The sequence below is a fragment of the Elephas maximus genome, chromosome 3, assembly GCF_024166365.1.
Source record: "Elephas maximus indicus isolate mEleMax1 chromosome 3, mEleMax1 primary haplotype, whole genome shotgun sequence".
Taxonomy (NCBI): domain Eukaryota; kingdom Metazoa; phylum Chordata; class Mammalia; order Proboscidea; family Elephantidae; genus Elephas; species Elephas maximus.
In genome coordinates, this window is record NC_064821.1 from 56,166,928 (window position 1) to 56,186,075 (window position 19,148).

At 48.2% G+C, this 19,148-nt stretch overlaps 1 protein-coding gene across 2 annotated transcripts; it reads left to right on the top strand.

Annotated features, from left to right (window-relative positions):
* Positions 1 to 4,267: 4,267 nt before the first annotated feature.
* NECAP2 (NECAP endocytosis associated 2) lies at positions 4,268 to 19,105 on the top strand. Of its 2 annotated transcripts, none has more exons than XM_049878062.1 (8): positions 4,268 to 4,407; positions 6,701 to 6,801; positions 11,543 to 11,647; positions 11,736 to 11,817; positions 12,674 to 12,782; positions 15,033 to 15,210; positions 18,072 to 18,147; positions 18,944 to 19,105. In XM_049878062.1, exons 1-8 carry the CDS (start codon positions 4,316 to 4,318, stop codon positions 18,990 to 18,992), a joined length of 792 nt encoding a protein of 263 aa, XP_049734019.1. In that variant the 5' UTR covers positions 4,268 to 4,315; the 3' UTR covers positions 18,993 to 19,105. The 2 variants fall into 2 exon arrangements, with proteins under 2 accessions (XP_049734019.1, XP_049734018.1); XM_049878061.1 differs by lacking the exon at positions 18,944 to 19,105 and adding an exon at positions 18,276 to 18,936.
* Positions 19,106 to 19,148: the final 43 nt, after the last annotated feature.

Genomic DNA, 19,148 nt, shown 5'->3' on the forward strand with positions numbered 1-19,148 from the left:
GATTTTACATCCCTGCTCACATCCTCACACATAGTTTGGCTCTCTCTCTGAGCATATACTCTGTCCATTGGATTGAATTGAATCCATTAGCTACATAATATAGTTAAACTGGGATTAGATGGTAGTCCAATTATTCTCAGCAGCAGATGGTTTAGGGGTGCTTTTCAGAAATGCTGAGCCATGTGACCAGCATTTGACAATAGCTCAAAGGACTGTCTGGCCCCAAGGCAGTGTAGTTTCCCTGGCTTTGTCACTGCTTCAGTGACCTCCACAATGAGGATAACAATCTTTGCCCTGCCTACCTCACAGGGGTTATTGTGTCAAAGTACACCCTTCCAGAGAGCCTTCCCTGACTGTTCTCAGGCTGAATAAAGTCACTCTTCTCTTTGCTCCCAAAGTCCCCTGAGAATTTGCTCCATTCTAACACCTTTCACTCTGTAGTGTAAATGACTGTTTTCCTCTCTGTCTCCTACAATCTAGGAGCTCCATGAAGGCAGAAGCTGCCTCAGCCTCATCTCAGTGACCCTATCACCCAGCACCTGGCATATGGCAGGTGCTCAATGCTTGCCTTTTGTCATGAATTGAATTGTATCCTCCCAAAATATCTATCAACTTGCCTTAGGACATGATTTCCAGTATTGTATGACTGTCTACCAATTTATCATCTGATGTGATTTCCCTGCGTGTTGTAAATCCTATTACTATGATGTAATAAGATGGATTAGTGGCAGTTATATTGATGAGATCTACAAGATTAGATAGTGTCTTAACCCAATCTTTTTTGAGATATAAAAGAGAGAAGCAAGCAGGGAGACAGGGGACCTCATACCACCAAGAAAGCAGCGTCAGGAGCAGAGAGCTTCCTTTGGACCTGGGGTCCCTGTACGGAGAAACTCCTAGACTGGAGGATGATTAATGAGAAGGCTGACAGAAAGAGAAAGCCTTCCCCTGGAGCTGGCATCTTGAATTTGGGCTTGTAGCCTGCTAGGCTGTGAGAGAATAAAATTCTCTTTGTTAAAGCCATCCACTTGTAGTATTTCTCTGATAGCAGCACCAGGTAACTAGACAACTTTATTAGACTGAACTGAGTTGAAAGTGTTCTGAACACATTTTAAAACCTGGCTGCCCTCAAGCCTGGGCCTGGCACAATGTAATGACTCCCTTTGGGGCCCATGAGAGGGAAGGTATACCACCTGTGACAGCTGCATGAAATGGCCCCAAATACTTACAGTGGCCCGCCTTCATGCTGATTGTCTTCCAGAATGGAAGCGATGGAACTCATGCTGAGAGTAGACACTATCCCAAAGTTCAGTCCCTGAGAACTGGCTCTAGATGCTCTCCCAGCTGGAAGTTTTTCTGACTGAATGGGTCCATGTGATACTCTGGTATACTCTATTTTCCCTATGCTTATTCACCACACATTGGTGAATGGAGTCAGAACGTGAGAGAGAATATGGTGGCTTATACCCAAATTGCCACTTGGCTTTGGTACGTAGCCAGTTAAACACGCACACACATTCCTTTACTGAGCACTTATTTTGTCCTAGGTCCTGTGCTGTGAAACATGGGTTTCAAAGGTGAGTGGGACATGGTCTGCCCTTAAGAAGCTCACAATCTAGTAGGAGAGAAGACATAAACAGAGTAATGAGAATGTGAGGGGATAAAATTGCCAGTGTGGAAATTTACCCTCCCCTTCCCTCACGAGAACTCTCCTCCTTCACCCTCTAAGGGAAGTTCTGTCTTTGCCACTCCAGGACCTTAGGAAATAAGAGACAAGACCTGCAGTACAATAGTTTCTCTTTACGTATGGCCTTTCTGGCCTTGGGTTTATAATTCTGCCAGAAATAATTGGTTAGGCCACAGCTTGCCCTGAGATTGGCCTATTTTATGCACCTTGTAGGGACTGGTCAGTTTACTATACAAATAGGGTGCATAAAACCACCTAATAAGGATTAAATGGCTTTGCAGGGATTGGTCAGTTTGTGGCCTGGGTGGGAGGGCCATGCCTTGAAATTGATAAGGAGCTTGCTTATATAAGGGCCAATCCCACAGTGGGTTGGGGGGAGTTCTCAATACCATCAAGAAGAGTAGGGAGCAGAGCGCATCCTTTGGACCTGAGGTCTCTGTGCTGAGGACCTTCTAGACCCAGGAAAAAGACAAGCAGTGGGAGAGAGAAGGAACCTCCTAAAAGAGTTTAATCTGGGTTAGGAGCTGTAACACTGACGACGGTGTGAAACAGTCATGTGAGATGGCGCAATACAGCGGCAGCAGTACGGGTGGTAGAAACCATGGGACCAGCAGATGGCTGTAGTGGTGCTTGCCAATACAGAGAAAGAGAGAGAGAGAGCTGAATGTCTTCGGACAGGAGACTTACTGGCAGAACGGGGTGCCTCCAGGCACTTGTCATTGGAGCCAAAAGAGCTGTAACACTTGTCAGAGCAGGGCAGAGGCCCAGCAAGACCTAACAGCCAAGAGAAGGGCCTCCAGCTGGCACAACCAAGAGAAGAAGATGAGAGACCTGTCTTGGTTGGAAGTTGTACTAACAAGCTGTATCCTATCTTCTGAGTTGTATCCTGTTATTTCCAAGTTGATGCTGACCCCAAGTTGTACCCTGTTACTTCCGTAGTAAACCACATAATCATGAGTATGATCTGTGAGTTCTGTGTGGCCATTGCAATGAATTATTGAATCCAGCAGAGAAGTAGAGAGTGCCATGGGTGGGGACTGCCAGTGTTAGAAATGGTGAGATTTCCACCTCATAGGAACCAGCTTTGTGCTGATCCTGACTTTCATCTCTCCTGCTGAATTTAGACAGGCTCTGATGCTAGATTACAGGACCACAAAACTAGGTAGATTAATTCTGGTGTTCTGTGTCATTTCTCAATTTCTTCCTTGTTATGGAGAATCCAGGTAATGAGGAAAGCTGAAAGGAGAGTTTAAAGCAATCCACATAATGAAGAACTTACATAGGGTGAGTAAAGGTAGAGATTGGAGAGAGTTTGGGAGCATTCAGTGAATCCGAGATTTGAAATCAGCTGTGACCCACACAAGGCGCCCTGGTAGTGCAGTGGTTAAGTGCTTGGCTGCTAACCAAAGGTCCAGAGTTCGGACCCGCCAGACGTACAATGGGAGAAAGATGTGGCAGCCTGCTTCTGTAAAGATTACAGCCTAGGAAAGCCTATGGGGCAGTTCTGTCCTGTAGAGTCTCTATGAGTTGGAATCAACTCGATGGCAGTGAGTTTTGGTGGCCCATCCAGTGCCTGACACATTATGGGCACTCAATAAATATTTGTGGAGTGAATGAGAGAGTGGTAGGGGAGGAGAAAGTATTTTGAGAATTTGACCTTAGTTAGACATTGTCATTACCCAAAAAAACCTACTGCCATCAAGCCAATTTCAACTCATAGCGACCCTATAGGACAGAGTAGAACTACCCCATAGGGTTTCCAAGGTTGGAGGCTGACTGCTACATCTTTCTCCCACAGAGCAGCTGGTGGGTTGGAACTACCTACTCTTTTTTTTTGGTTAGTAGCTGAATGCTTTAACCACTGCATCACCAGGGCTCATTAGACATTGTCATTCCAAAACTCAAACCACACCCGTTGCCATGGAGTCAATCCCAACTCCACGAACCTATAGGACAGAACAGAACTGCCCCATAGGGTTTCCAAGGAGAGGCTCATGAATTCGAACTGCTGACCCTTTGGTTAGCAGCGGTAGCTCTTAACCACAGTGCATTAGTCTGTGAGAAATCTAAGACTGGAATTCTTTTTTAATTATTTATGTTGCTGAACTTTACTTCTTTAAATGCAACTCCTTGTTGAGTCTGGGGCACATAGGGCCCTGGGCATATAGGCAGGTAACGATAGCGAGGGTCCCATGGAGGGTACCATACTGGGTAGGGGCATCCCACTTAGCCTGGTGGGTCAAGCAAGAATTTCTCTAGGAGGGGAAAACCCAGTCAAGTCTTACAGATTCAGGAGAAGGGAGGGCATTTACGCAGAGCAAGGGCAGAGGCAAAGGCTGGTGGAGGGAGATGCTGCAGTGTGAGGTGTGTGGAGGGGCTACAGCTTTGAATGTCAGCCAACTGGGCCCCAGGGTAAGAGTCAGGAGACCCACAAACCAGACCACGGATTACGGTGAGGGTCCGTCCGCCACTTGTCTTGAGCCAGAGCTTCCAGCAGAGGGCGCGCGGGCGATGTTGCGATAAGACCCGCGAGCCACCGCTCTAGCCAGAGCCTGGTCACAGAGTCACGCCGCTTCCGGCCCCACGGCGGGGAAGAAGTCGGAAGTCCGGCGGGCTCCGGGAGTCGAGATGGAGGAGAGCGAGTACGAGTCGGTTCTCTGTGTCAAACCGGAGGTTCATGTCTACCGCATCCCGCCGCGGGCCACCAACCGTGGCTACAGGTGACCTCCTGCCTCCGGGCCGGGCTAGCCCTGACTTAATCCCTTCCCAGCCGCCCCGACACACCCACTGCGGGAACCGAGGACGGGTCGCGGCCAGTTTAAGGGCGAAGGGGGAGAGAATGTTGCAGCTTCTTCCAGTTCGAGGCCGGAGCAGGGAGGGAGACCCGGACTTTCGGCCGTCTCAGTCCGACTCACTGGCCTCCTGGCGGCGGGATAGGTGTTAAAGCTGTGTCTAGTGCGTGGGGACCCCGGTGGGCTGTCGGGCACCCTAAACTTCGCGGGCGGGAGGGAGGTGGTGTCATAGACTTTGTCTTTCTGCGCTAAACGATGGCCTTGAAAGGGTCCTTGAAAAGCCTTGAAAGAGGAAAGGATCCTATCACAGGCGGAAATCCCCGCAGGGAAAGGAGGGAGCGCAGAACCAGCTAAAAGGACTCGTCCCGGGGAGCTTTAAGCTGATGGCCGAACCCCAGGGACTCCCTCCTGCCCAGCTCCCTTCGCACGAGTTTCAAGCCTGATCACCATCTGTAAGAGGTGGAGAGAAACCCAACCGCACTGCTCTGGTGTAATGTTCACTTGAGGCTAATAAACGCATACATGGTTGTAAATGTATAGCCTATCTCTGGAAGGAATTCAGGAAACCGCCGGAGGGGAGAGAGAGGGGAGGGAAACGGGATTGAAAGGAGACTCCCGTTCATCCTATACCCATTTATTCTGTTTGCATTTTATTGCCATGTATATGTATTTTTTATATGTATTACTTTTGGAAAGAAATGGAAAATATTAAAACAAAGAGAGATATACCTGATACAGACAACCTGGCCTATGGCTATTTTGTGCCGCTAGGTGGTGGTGTGGGGGATGTTGATAATTTTGGGGGTGGGCAACGCTGATCATAGTGTTTGTCCAAGTAATTTAGAAATACAAGATTGGCCTGCACCACAGTAACAAGGGAGTGTCCCCCTTTCTGATCTCTTGTTAAGGTTGCTACATCCGTGATATAATTTAAAAATAGTATGAAGATAGCAATAGTAAAAACAACCAAAACACATTTGCTTTTTATACATCCTGGAGGTAATGCAGATGCCCTGGAGATGGGCCTCCAAACCACGGGTCATCATTTACCCCATCCATCACTGGGTCTTCAGTAGGATTGGTTGGGACCCTCTTGGTCCCCAGAGAGTCAGGTGACCAAGCAAGGGTCAGGGCTGGCTGGTGTGGCATAGAGGAAACTGCCAGCCTCTGCATTTCAGCCTCAGCTCTGCCTAGCCTGAATCTAAGGCCTGTTACCCCAGTAAGAGGAACTGAAACTCAGTTTGCTGAACTGGGATTTGAGAGTTTGCATTTGTATCTCTCAAAACAACCTGCGTCTGCAGTTAGAGTGTCTTGTGGGAGTTCTTGAGAGCTGACACATGCTTTGGAATTTCCAAGAAAAGCCTGCTGAAAACACCCAAGGTTCTTGCTATTTGGAGGTTTCACCAAGCTCCTTTTTAGAACTAAAATGTGAAGTTCTTTAAAAAAGCCAGAAGAGGCAGTTGCTGTAAGTCCCTGGTTTTCCGGGTTTCTTTCTGCCTAGGCTACCTTGGAGAGTGTATTTCTTGAGCACTCATTTGCTTTTCTCACATGTACTGTTGCTCTCCTTTTTTCCTTCCTATTATTGATTGCACCTCTCTGTGCTTTTCCTCCAAGATGGTCTCGGTGGTCCCAAGTGGTCGCTCTGACCACCGCAGCCTAGCAGTGTCTTAAAGCAGAAACGATAGGCCCAGGAGCTGCTTCTGTACAGAAAGGAAACTGGAAGCCGCATTCCAGAGAGAAGGTCTTCTGTAGTCTAGAACAGGGGTCGGCAAATTATGACCCACTGTGCTTTTGTATGGGCCTCAAGCTAAGAATGGTTTTTACATTTTTAAATGGTTGGATAAGATTTAAAACAATATTTCATGACATGTGAAAATTACGTGAAATTCAAACTTCACCACCCATAAAGTTTGTTTGTTTTGTTTTTTGCCCGTCAAGTTTTATTGAGATACAGCCATGCTCAGTAGAAAATATTTGGTTAAAATGACTCAAAGCATCAACACATTGACATATTGTCTGTGTCTGCTTTCACTCTACAAAACAATGGCAGAATTGAGGAGTAGGGACAGAAACCGTATGGCCCTTAAAGCCAAAAAGATTTACTTTCTGGCCCTTTACAGAAAAAATTAGCAACCCACATGCCCTGCCCATTCTCATCCCTGGCACTGGAGTAAGTGAACAGGAGCCTCTGGCGGCAGCTCAGTGATTTTTGTCCTCTTAGGGCTGCGGAGTGGCAGCTGGACCAGCCGTCATGGAGTGGCCGGCTGCGAATCACTGCAAAAGGGCAGGTGGCCTACATCAAGCTGGAGGACAAGACCTCAGGTAAAGGCAAGGGAGGCCTGCGGGGGCTGAGGTGCCACATCTCCCACTTTCAGAAGGGAGAGGCAGCCAGGGCCTGGCCAGGCCACTCGGGTCATGGGAACCTGTTCTGGAAATCACAAACCCGAGTGTACTTCCATCTCCATCTTCTTATTTTCGTTGTAGAGACCACTATCCCCATGTGTAAAAGGGAGTGTTTTCTATTAAGAAGCACCCATTTGTTTTGGAGTCCTGAGAGAAATATTAGTTTTAGAGGCCAAGGAAAGGAGGCCTGCAGATTGATCCCAAGTAGGAAGCCCTGGAGTCTGCCATGAAGACTGGGTGAAGATGTACAGCCCCCTCCTGCTGAGCCCTAGTTCTTACTAATGGTAACTCCCCCAGATCTGATCACACCTGCTAACTGAAGGAGCCGGAAACTCTCCTAGTCATTTCTTTCTCTCGTGAGAGAACAAGCAAATCTGGGCTGTGTTGGGTTCAGCTGGCAGACGTCTCCTTTAGGGAAATCTTTCCAGAAGTCCTGGATCACCAGCGCCTCTGGGTGAGCTATGAGGATAACACTACTGGGAGCATACCCAGCCCTGGGACCTAGGGAAGGGGTCAGGCACAGTGCCTGCTGGGTTTGGTCCGATGGCATTTGGTTATGAATATTTTTTTATTACGTAGAGATTTTCCTTTGTGAGGCAGAAGAAAGTGCAGGGATTTAGAGGCAGAACTGGCTGTCTCAGAACTGTGCTACTTCTGACTGAGCTGTGGGACCTTGGCCTCTTTTTTGTTGTAGTAGAGAGCACATTAATTCCTACTCCCCAAGGCTGCTGGAAACATTTAATGAGCAGATACTTGTCAAATTGCTTTGGGAACTGCAAGGTGGCCTGAAACATTGGTTTTGTTTTTCTGAAGCATGGGTTTGGCAGAGTGAGTACTGGGTGCTGAGGAGTTTGAAGAGGCAGCCACCATTGCTGGGACACAACTCTGGCCATGAGAATTGCCTATATCACAAGGAAATGGCAGCACCTCTTGTTCTCTGGGGGCCACAGTTCAATCTATAACATTCTACCCTTTGGTCCCCCAACATTCATGTACTTTAACATGACCACCTGGTGTCACAGCCATTGCTCAGGGCTGAGTCTCACCTGTAGGACCCACCCTTATTTGCTCTTATCTCAGGGTCATGCCTGCTAGGTCATGCTTGGCTTTCACTTTCCATTGAGATAATGAATATATCAGTCCAGGCCAGCGTTTCTCAGCCTCAGCACCATTGACATTTGGGGCCAGAGGAGTCTTTGTTGTGGTGGCTGTCCTGTGCATTGTAGGATATTTAGCAGCATCCATGGCCTCAACTCACTGGATGCCACTAGCACTCCCCCAAGTTGTGACAACCAAAAATGTCACCAGATGTTGCCAAATGTCCCAGAGAGGGAGGGGGAGTAAAATTCTCCATGGTTGAGAACTGCTGCTCTAGCCTGAAGGCAGCCAGGCACTCGGGGCCCTGGGCACCAAACTGGGGGCAGAGACATTGATCAGAAGCTGCAGGCTCTAGCCCGCCAGTTTTGATTCAGTTCAGCCTGGATTACACGGTCACCTCTGAACCACAGGATCCAGTAGAATATATTTGGTTAAACACTTAAAGCTCTAACAGGTCGGCATATGAGAAAATGATACCGATCACAGAAGCACACTTAGTTACCTAGTGCTCCTATAACAGAAGTACCACAAGCGGATGGCTTTAACAAACAGAAATTTATTCTTTCACAGTTAGGAGGTTGGAAGTCCAAATTCAGGGTGCCAGCTCTAGGGGAAGGCTTTCTCTCTGTTGGCTATGGGGGACGATCCTTGTCATCAATCTTCCCCTTGTCTAGGAGCTTCTCCATACAGGAATCCTGGGTCCAAAGGATATGGCTCTGCTCCTGAGGCTGCTTCCTTGGTGGTATGAGGTCCCCCGTTTCTGCTCACTGTATTTATATCTCAAAAGAGATTGATTTAAGGTACAACCTAATCTTGTAGATTGAGTCCTGCCTCATTAACATAACTGCCACTAATCCCACCTCATTAACATCATAGACGTAGGATTTACAACACATGAAAAAATCACATCAGATGGCAGAATGGTGGACAGTCACACAATACTGGGAATCATGGCCTAGCCAAGCTGAGACACATTTTGGGGGAGCACAGTTCAATCTATGACATTCTACCCTTTGGTCCCCCAACATTCATGTACTTTCCACATGTAAAACATATTGACCCAATCATGTTATAGCAAAAGTCTTAAGTCCAAGTCCAAAATCCAAAAATTCCTCTTCATCTGTGAAATCTAGACTACAAGTTATCTGCTTCCAAAGTACAATGGTAGAACAGGCACATGGTAGACATTTCCATTATAAATGGGAAAATTGGAGGGAAAGAAGGGATGACAGGTACTAAGCAAGTCAGCAGAACACATTACATTAGCCCTCAAGGCTTGAAAATATTCTTGTGTTTTCTGAGACCGTTTACACAGTGGCCCTGCCCTCCAGACTCTAGGTATTGACCACACTCCGAGTTCTGAGTGGAAGACCCTCTGCCCTGGGCTTCAGCTCTGCCTTTCGTGCCCGCTGGGACAGCTGCTCCGCTCCCTGGCATTTGGGTGGCTCCATTCTCCTAGTCCATCTGAGTGGCAGCTCCACCCTTTGAGACCCCAGAGTTCGTGGCCGTACCTTTTGAGGCTGAGGCAGCTCTGCTTCCTGTGTTCTTGTCTCTTCTGCTTCCTGGTTCCTTGGCCTCTCAGCCCCTTGGGCCACTCTGCCCACATCTGCCCTGCGGGGGCAAGTGTCCCAAAGCTCTGTAGCTCCACCGATAAGTGCCTGGAGGCACCCCACTCCTCCAGTAAACTTTGGCCAGAAGGCACTCAGCTCTCTTGCTCCGTGGGTTGGCTCCAGTGATGTCTTACTCTGGGTCTCCTGGTTCTGCTGCTGCCATTTCTCTGCTGCTGCTTCTGGCTGTCCGTGCCATCTCCAGTGTGACAGCTCTTCCTCACTTCCTTCTGAGTCCTCACCAGAATTGCCTTTGATGTCCGTAGTTCCACCAACAGTCTCTTCAAGGCGATCTGAGCTTTTACTATTAGAAAAAAAAATTTTTTTTTTCCTAATATTTAGACACTTTAAAATTCTTCCAGCCTCTATCCATTCAGTTTCACATTTTAGGCATCCGTTAGAGCAGCACCTTACTCTTGGTACCGGATTCTTAGGTTGGGTTCTCTAGAGAAGCAAAACCAAAACATATAAACATGTATATATAGAGAGATTTAGATCAAGGAAATGGCACACGTGGTTGTAGAGGCTGGAGTGGTTGTAGAGGCTGGAATGTCCCAAGTCTGTGGGTCAGGATAGAGGCATCTCCTGATTCATGTACCCGCAGGGGCTGGCAAACCCAAGATTGACGGGTCAAAGAGCAGGGCTCTTGCCCTCAGGCTTCAAAGATCGATGAATCCCAAGATTGGCAGGCAAGACCACAGGTACACTGCTAGCTCAAGTTCTGAGAACTGGAGGTCAGACAAACAGGAGCCAGCTGTGGGATCCAGAGTGAGCAAAAGCCCACAGGCCTTGCCAGAACGTCTACTTATATTTGATACAGGTTGCACACCCAAGGAAACTCCTTTTCAACTGATTAGCTGCTCACAACAGGTAATCATGGAGGTGATCACATTATATCAGACCTCATCGTGGATGTGATGGTTTCAGCCAGCCATTCTCACACGTGAGCCCAGGATTGGTAGAGCTTTGGATTTTTTTTTGAGAGAATGTATATAGGCCTAACTCCGTACCTGTAAATGTGTGTATGGTGTGTATAATATGTATATATGTTATAGATCGAATTGTGTCCCCCCAAAATATGTGTTGTAAATTCTAACCTCTATGCCTGTGGCTATAATCCCATATGGGAATGCGTAGTCTTTGATATGCTAATGAGGCAGGATTAGCATAGGGTGTATTTTGGGTCAATCTCTTTTGAGATATAAAAGAGATTAAACAAGCAAAGGAGAGAAGCAGGGATGGGGAAGAAAGATGCCTAACCACACGAAGATCACCCAGGAGCAGAAGCGCAAAAGAGACAAGGACCTTCCTTCTGAGCTGACAGAGAGAACCTTCCCCAGAGCTGGCACCCTGAATTCAGACTTCTAGTCTCCTAACTGTGAGAAAATAAATTTCTGTTTGTTAAAGCCACCCGCTTGTGGTATTTCTGTTACAGCAGCACTATATGACTAAGACAATGTATTTTAATAATTTAATGTTGTTGTTGAAAAGATACACAGCAGAACATACACTGGTTCAGTGGTTTCTCCATGTACAGTTCAGTGACATTGATCACATTCTTCAAGTTGTGTGCCCATTCTCACCCTCCTTTTCCGAATTGGTCCTCCCTCATTGACATAAACTCACTGCCCGCTAAGGTTCCTGCCTAATCTTCCAAGTTGCTGATGTCAGAGCTTTTGATTTTAAGAGAAGCCAGAAATCTGAATTATTTTACATGTAATCTATGTTGCAACGTTTGGCAATGAAAAAAAAAATCCAAACTGGGCTGGGTTTGACCACCTCCCAACGTAAACCTTTCTGTAGTTAGATTACCTGTGTCTTCCGTTCAGCAAGACTGGATTTGATTAGAAACCCAGACTGAGGTTTGCCTGTCCACCTCACTCAGAGGGCTGACGCCAGTAGCGGGATGAAGTGTCAGGCTACGGCTCCTGGCTCACCCTGCCTTGTGCTTCCAGGGGAGCTCTTTGCCCAGGCACCAGTGGATCAGTTTCCTGGCACAGCCGTGGAGAGTGTGACGGATTCCAGCAGGTACTTTGTCATCCGCATCGAAGATGGAAATGGTACGTGTGGGTCTTGGTGCTTCCTCCTCTTGAGAAAGGTGTGTTCCTCTGCCTCTGGAATGTGGGCTTGATCATGTGTTGTCCCCAGGGCGACGGGCATTTATTGGAGTTGGCTTCGGGGACCGAGGCGATGCCTTTGACTTCAATGTTGCACTACAGGACCATTTCAAGTGAGTGGGCCCTGGAGACACGTGCTTATGCCTCCTCCCTCTTTCCCTGGACAGAGTGATTTCCCAGGTTAGGATACTGGGTGGCTGTGTGTGATTTGTCTGCTAGCAGAGCCTCAGGAAAACTCAGGAGCTCTCCTTCAAGGCAGGCCCTTCTCTCAGCCAGTCCCCATCTCTGCTTTGAAGTCACCTGCTTTTCCTGAGGCCCATCTCTGCCATCCTAGTTAGTTGGCACTGTAGTCCTTTAAGAAGCTAAAAGATGGAGCTGAGAATATTGCTCCTCCCGTCTGTGTAGTACTCCCCTGGCTGCCAACAAGTGGGGGGGGGGTGCCCAGCCGCTCACATAGGTGGCTCTGGCTCTTCCCTGACCTGGTGTTCTGCTTGAGTGGCTGCTGGATTGGTGATTACATGGAGGGTGGGAGACCTTTGTGTTACTTCCTGCTATCTGGGCATTTCTCTGGTCTCACCATCTACCTTATGAGCTTTTGGGTGAGGGGATGATAGAGACCTGTTTTAGTTCCCATGCCAAGTGCTGGGCAGGGCCTGGTTTTCAAATCTCCTGCAGGCAGTAAGTGCCACGTGGTGTGCTTAGACCCCCTGCATAAGTGGTCTCATTGAATTCTCATTGCAGTTCTTAAGACACAGAGCTGTCATCTTATCTTACTGATGAGGAAGCTGAGGTGCATGAGCTCTCAGCACGAGGATTTGAGTTCAGGCCTAACTCGCTACCTGTGCCCTTTTACATCCCTGCCTCAATAAAAGCCTCAGCCTGGGCTGATGGCAGGTAGTGAGGGAGTGAGTGAGTGCAGGGCAGGTTGTCTTGTCCTTCCTCACCTTTCTTTTCTGGTTCTCTCCCCAGGTGGGTGAAACAGCAGTGTGAATTTGCAAAACAAGCCCAGAACCCAGACCAAGGCCCCAAATTGGACCTGGGCTTCAAGGAGGGCCAGACTATCAAGCTCAACATTGCGGTGAGTACTACCCTCTCTAACTGTGTCGGCCATGGTCACGTGATACTGTGGCCACTAAATGAAGCCCAGCCAGAACCCATCACTCCTTTCTCACAATTCAGTTCCACCAGTTCCACAGATGTTTATTGAGTACCTGCCTTGTGCCAGGTACTTCACCAAGGGGGAACAAGAGGCCTCTGTTCTTACAGAACTCAGAGTTGAGCTGAGACAGGCAAGGAAAGATGCAGTTACAACATGGCAGGAGAGCTTCTATGACCAAGGATGCCCTGGGTGCTCTGGGCTCCCAGAGGAGGAGCATGCAGCCCAGGGTTGGGGGAACCAAGGGAGGCTCCCTAGAAGAGTCGACCGGTAAACAAGCAACGGGTCAGCAGGTGGTTTGAGCAGTGGGAGTAGCACGTGCAAAGCCTCTGGGTTGAGAAGGAGCGTCAGTTACTTGTCCTGAGAGCTGGCATGTCTGGCTACTAACGTGGGTCGAGGGGGTCAGTGTGCTCACCCCAAGCTGCGTCTCGGGTGCGTGTTTAGGGTGTGAAAGAGTTTGGGAGTTCCAGGAAGAAGATATACAGGCGGGTGGTGGGTGACTGGCCTTCCTTCAGGGGACATCATGGGCAGAGCAGCTTCTGCTGGTAGTGTCAGTCAGGTTCCCTGTATGTTCGTTCTGAGCTGCCCTGTACCCGGCTTTCCCCTCTTTGCATCATGCATGCAGCAGCCAGTCCCTCTGAGATCAGGAAAAGGGTTGCTAAGACTTGGTCTTTATCTGGCTGCAGGGTTGGGGTTGAATCAGAGCCCTGATTTGGGGGAGCCAAGGATCCAATGGATTTGTTTTTTTGAAAAAACTGTAACCCTAAAATAACGCTCTTTCTCCTTACTTACTGTCTCTTTCTCCTCTTTTCTGCTTCATGCTGGTGATGACTTGGGACGTTTGAAGTTGGCCAGCTGGCTCTTAAGAGAAAATACAGGTCAAAGCCAGTGGACTGGTTGGAATATGATGCTTGGTCTTGCTGGAGGAAACTAACATTTAAATGAGCATCTGCTGTGGGCCAGGTAGTGTTTTTAGGCACTTCTCATGAAATAAATGTCCTACTGTTAGACGAAGAAATTGAGGCTCAGAGAGGTTAGAGAACTTGCCCAGGGTCATAGAGTTAGAAATAACTGGCATGGGTGGATTCACAGTGAGATCTTTGAGGTCTTTGGACTTCAGAGCTGTGGTCTTACCATATGATTAAGCTGCTGCTTCCCATACAAGCCATGCAAGTAGGGAACCATGTCATCTTCATCTTTGAAACTTGCTCTGGTTTCTTGCTCATACTTGGTTGGTTTGTTTATTTGTTTGTTTTTAACCTTTTATTGAAGTATAATAAAATGCATACAAAATGTACAGATCATAAATGCAGAACTGAGTGAATTTTTTAAAAAACAACTTACCCAAGTAAATCAGCACCCAGGTCAAGAACCAGAGCGTCAGCACGCTGGAAGCTCCTCTCCTGCTCTGCCTACCCCAAGTAACCACCATCTGGACAACCCTAGATGTTGCCTCTTTAATTTTTATGAATTGAACCATACACTTTATACTCTCTTGCATATGTCTTTTCTCTTTCACTCAGTATGATTTTTGTGAGATTCGTTCATGTTGTTGCATATAGTTATTTGTTCTCACTGTTGTACCATGTTCTGTGGCAAGAATATAGCCAATTTCCTTATCCATTTTACCAATGACGGCCATGAGGCAGTTTCCAGTTTGGAGCTATTACAGATAGCGCAGCTGTGGGCTCTGGAGTCCATGTCCTTTGATGCACATATGTGTGCATCTCTGTTGCAGGGCCATAGTTCAGTGTTTGGCTTTAGTAGATCTTTCCAGTTTTCAAAGTAGTTTTCCCAATTTACACTCCCTCCAGCAGGGTACGAATGTTCCGGGCTGCTCCATATCCTTGTCAGCACTGAGGGTTTTCGTCGTAGCCATTCTGGTGGGTGCATTCTGTTGGGTGCGGAATGGCCTATCAGTTTGATTTGCATTCCTTTGGTGATTGATGAAGTCAGGTGCTTGCTTTTTAAAACATTCCTGATGGCTTTAGAATGGCAGTGTGTCGAATACGGCTCAGAATAATCAAGGCGTAGGATGGCTCCTGACCATCCTTGGGTTATACAGGTGTTCGGGGACTGGGGGGTCACATTTTCCGTCTCCCTGTGAGGTTTTCTGATAGCAGGTGGGACTGTAGCAGAACTGACTGATTTCCATTCCTCTCGTCTCTTTAGAACATGAAGAAGAAGGAAGGAGTCGCCGGGGCTCCCCGAGCCCGGCCAGCCAGCACAGGAGGACTGAGCCTGCTTCCTCCTCCCCCAGGGGGAAAGGTCTCCACCCTCATCCCTCCCCCTGGAGAGCATCTGTCTGTGGGGGGACCCCCTGCCCAGCCAGCAGTCGCTTCCAGCTCAGGTCAGTGAACAGTAGTGACTGTAAACCACTTGCTGTCGAGTTGATTCCGACTCATGGCGACCCCATGTGTGCCAGAGCAGAACTGTGCTGCATAGGGTTTTCAATGGCTGATTTTGCAGAAGTAAACCACCAGGCCTTTCTTCCAAGGTACCTCTATGGATTCAAACCACCAGCTTTTTCGTCAACAGTAGAGTGCTTAACCATTTGGACCATCCAGGGACTCAGGTGGTGACTGTACTTTATTAAATCTGCCCCAGTGGGTTCCCCTCCTCTGGCAGCAGGGGCACCACGGCTTTCCCTCCTTCATCCAGTGATTCACTGTTAGTACCTGTATGTGTCAAACTCAGTCCGGCACACTCCAGGTAAAGGGTTCCTCTGCTCCCCTCGTACCTGCTACTTATCCCTTCTGGGTGTCTGCCCACCTGGCGGGGATTCCGACTCATATGTTACTGTGAAGTCATCGGCACGTAGGCTCCTGGTTCTCTGTGTCAGCTCGTGGGTGATGGATCCCCGGGCTCTGCTCACAGGGAGCTCATATCTAGTGGGAGGGATGAGTCACGGGCACGGAGACCCAGCGTGTGGGGAGGAGACTCACTTCTAGTCAGAGTGATCTGGGGAGGCTTCACAGAAGAGGTGGCGTTGAGCTGGGCCTTGAAAGAAGGATGTTGGAGCAGGGGCAGTTGGCATTCTAGGCAGAGAGAAGAGCATAAATAAAGGTCAGACTTGTAAACACCTGATGTGTATAGAGTGATGGCTGCAGCATAAGTATGTAAAGGTGAGTGGTGGGAAGGAAAAGTGGAAATAGTTTGGCGCCAGCTCCCCAGCGAGGGCTGGCTATTGGGCTGCTATGAAGCTGAGAGTTGGCTCCCCCACCAAGCTGTGCTGGTGCTTCCAGGGTCTAAGGAGAGCTCCTGGGGCTCCTGAGAAGTTAGTGTCCAGATGCCCGTCCCTTCTCTGTCTCCCCACCCTGCCTGGCCCAGCTTGATGCTCCCCAGGCTGGGTGATGGTCACCAGCCTGCTTTCTCTACACACCTCTCACCAGATCTTGAGTTCCTGATGTTGGCTCCGCTGTCGAGAGGTTGGACTTCCAGCCTCAGCCCTCTGGGCAATGCCCCACGGGAAGAGAAGCACCCCACTAGCCCCCACCCTGGTGTCAGGAGTTAATTTCTTTAAGCATTGTTTGTCATGGTTCGGTCATGGCACCACCCGCTTGGCATTGCTTGCAGAGACAGGAATCTGCATTCTTCCTGTGCTCCCTGTGTTATTTGGATGCTCCTTAATTGGTTGCTAGCTGGGGTCTGAGAGCCACTGCCTCAGGCCTCCTCTGTTGCTGGTGTATTTTTGTTTTTTTTAATAATTTATTATTGTTGTTACTGAGAAAACACACAACAAAAACATACACCAGTTCAAGTCTACGGATCCAATTTAGTGATATTGATTACATTCTTCCAGTTGTGCGACCATTCCCATCCCCCTTTTTCCGAGTTGTTCCTCCCTGCCAGTGCATTTTCACCACTAAGATGGAGTACCTGGCACTGGGGATCCCGCACCAAGTCCCTGCCCTCCAGAGCTTCTGTTGTCACGTGCAAGACAAGGCAGTCAGCATGTCTACAAACAAAAGGGCTTCAGATAATGAATCATGAATAGCTAACATTTATCAAACACTTACTATATCCTCCAAAACCAGACTGCCCGAGTTCAAATTTTAGCTCACCAGCTGTGTGATCTTCAGAAAATTACTCACTTCTCTGTGCCTCAGTTTCCTCATCTGTAGGATGGAGATAGTAATAAAACCTACAGTTTAGGTTTCTTGTGGGGATCAAATGAGCTAATCCAGGTAGAGCACTTAGAACAATAGCTACGATACTATAATGCTCACTAAACATTAGCTTGCCTTTTGTTAGTATTGTTGTCATTATCGGCACTATGTTTCTACTCTAAGCCCTCCGCATGTATTCACTCATTTAACCCTCCAATCCTATGAAGTAGTCCTGTTTTTGTCCCCATCTTAGAGATAAGGAAACTGAGATTTAAGTGACCTACACAAAGTCACACGGCTAGCCCTGTCTTTACCCAGGCCGGTGACGAGGTTCAAATGAGATAATGTATGTTGGGTACTTGGTGAACTGTAGAACTCTAATCTATTGAGGGTCCTCATTTTATCTGGCCTCCCAGCCCAGAGCAGATAAAAAATAGCAAACTGGTGGGAAGACAGAGGGTGGCAGGCGTGGGTGTTCAGAAGGGACAGTTGGCAGCACTGGGGGAGGTACCAGAAAAGCACAGAAGCAGGAGTATAGCCTCATTCTGCTGTCCACCATGGGAACAGGCACGCAGCGGTATCAGCTGCTGTCTCACCGCTTATGGAAGGCCCTCCCCAACCCCTAAACCAGATGTCTGGCACATAATGTGCACTCAGTAAGTATTGGTTGATCCAAACCCTGAACTGAGGGCCTTACATGAGATGACCTTATGGTTTTGATGGGTGTTCTCCATTGAAGAAGCCAGGACAGCGGATCGTAAGTTTTAGACAGATTTTCAACATCAGCATTTGAAAACACAGTCAGCTCCAGGTATGATGATGATGACGTGTGACTACCCTCACTGCCACGCCTCTGCTCTACCTTGTACGTGGCTTTCTGCCTTTTCTCCAGGAGCCTCCTGGGGCTTGTGAGAAGATGGTGGAAATGTGGCAGCTCATTGGTGCTCTGTTGTCCAAAAACATGTTTCACTGTGTGTCTTCTCAGCCACCTGGAATCATTGACTGATTTTGTGATCATTGAGACATCTGACAAAACTGATAAAAAAAGATCTTTGACTCCCTGTGTCTTTCTCTTCTTTCCCAACCCCTTGGGCATCAATAGGAGGTGCCACCACGTCCTGGCCGCAGCCCAAGCCTGCCCCCGCTGATGTCTGGGGAGACTTTACCAAATCCACAGGGTAAGGAGGGTCACGTTCTTGTGGTAGGACCAGGGTCAGGGCTGTTTCTCTAAAAACAGGCATGCTCCACACGCCTCCCTTATGACTGGTTTGTTTCTACACAACAGCTCTGATTTGCATGTTTTCAGGCTAGCCAGAGCACAGAGCCTCAGCACTGCCATGTGGGGTGGAACAGGTATCTCCAGGAAGGCTTTTGACTGCTCTCCACGTGGGACCACCTTTTGCAAATCTTTCCAGTCCCTTCAGCCACCTCACCAAATGCTTTGGCTTGTCCTCAGTTCTCTTCTCTCCCCGTCGCCCCAGCTGCCCCAGAACATTGGGCTGAGATTGAGAAGACCCATCCTCATAGGACTTCTGGTAGATCTCTTGCCCTTTCTGGCTCCATAAACTATGGGGTCAGGGTGAAAAGGTGCCAAATTCCTATTGCACCGTCGTATACTATATGTTCTAGGACAGGAATCATTTTCTGTAAACATTTTCTGTAAAGAACGAGATAGCAAATGTTTTGGGCTTTGCAGACCACATGGTCTCTGTTGCAACCAATCAGCTCTATTGTTGTAGCATGAATGTAGCCACAGATAATAAGTAAATGAATGAGTATGGGTGTGTACCAATAAAACTTTATTTACAAAAACAGGTAGAGGGCCCAATTTGGCCTGTGAAGCATGGTATACGGAACCTTAGTATATTCAGGGATTGACTTCTTGGAGCTCTTTCTGCAAAGGGAAGGTTACTTTTATCTGCTTTGTATTTTCATACATATGACCTCCCTCATCACCCTATCTTCCTTTTACAGGTCAACATCCAGCCAGGCACAGCCAGGCACAGGCTGGGTCCAATTCTGACCTGAGCATGCTCTTTTCCTCATACGACTTCTGGAAAGGAGCCACTTCATCTGGGCCAGAGGAAGGAGGACGAAGCACTCCCTCCTGGCCTCTGTGTTTGGAGCATGTCTCTCTCTCCTCCTTGCCTGGCTCCTTCGACAGACTGGGCGTGTTAGG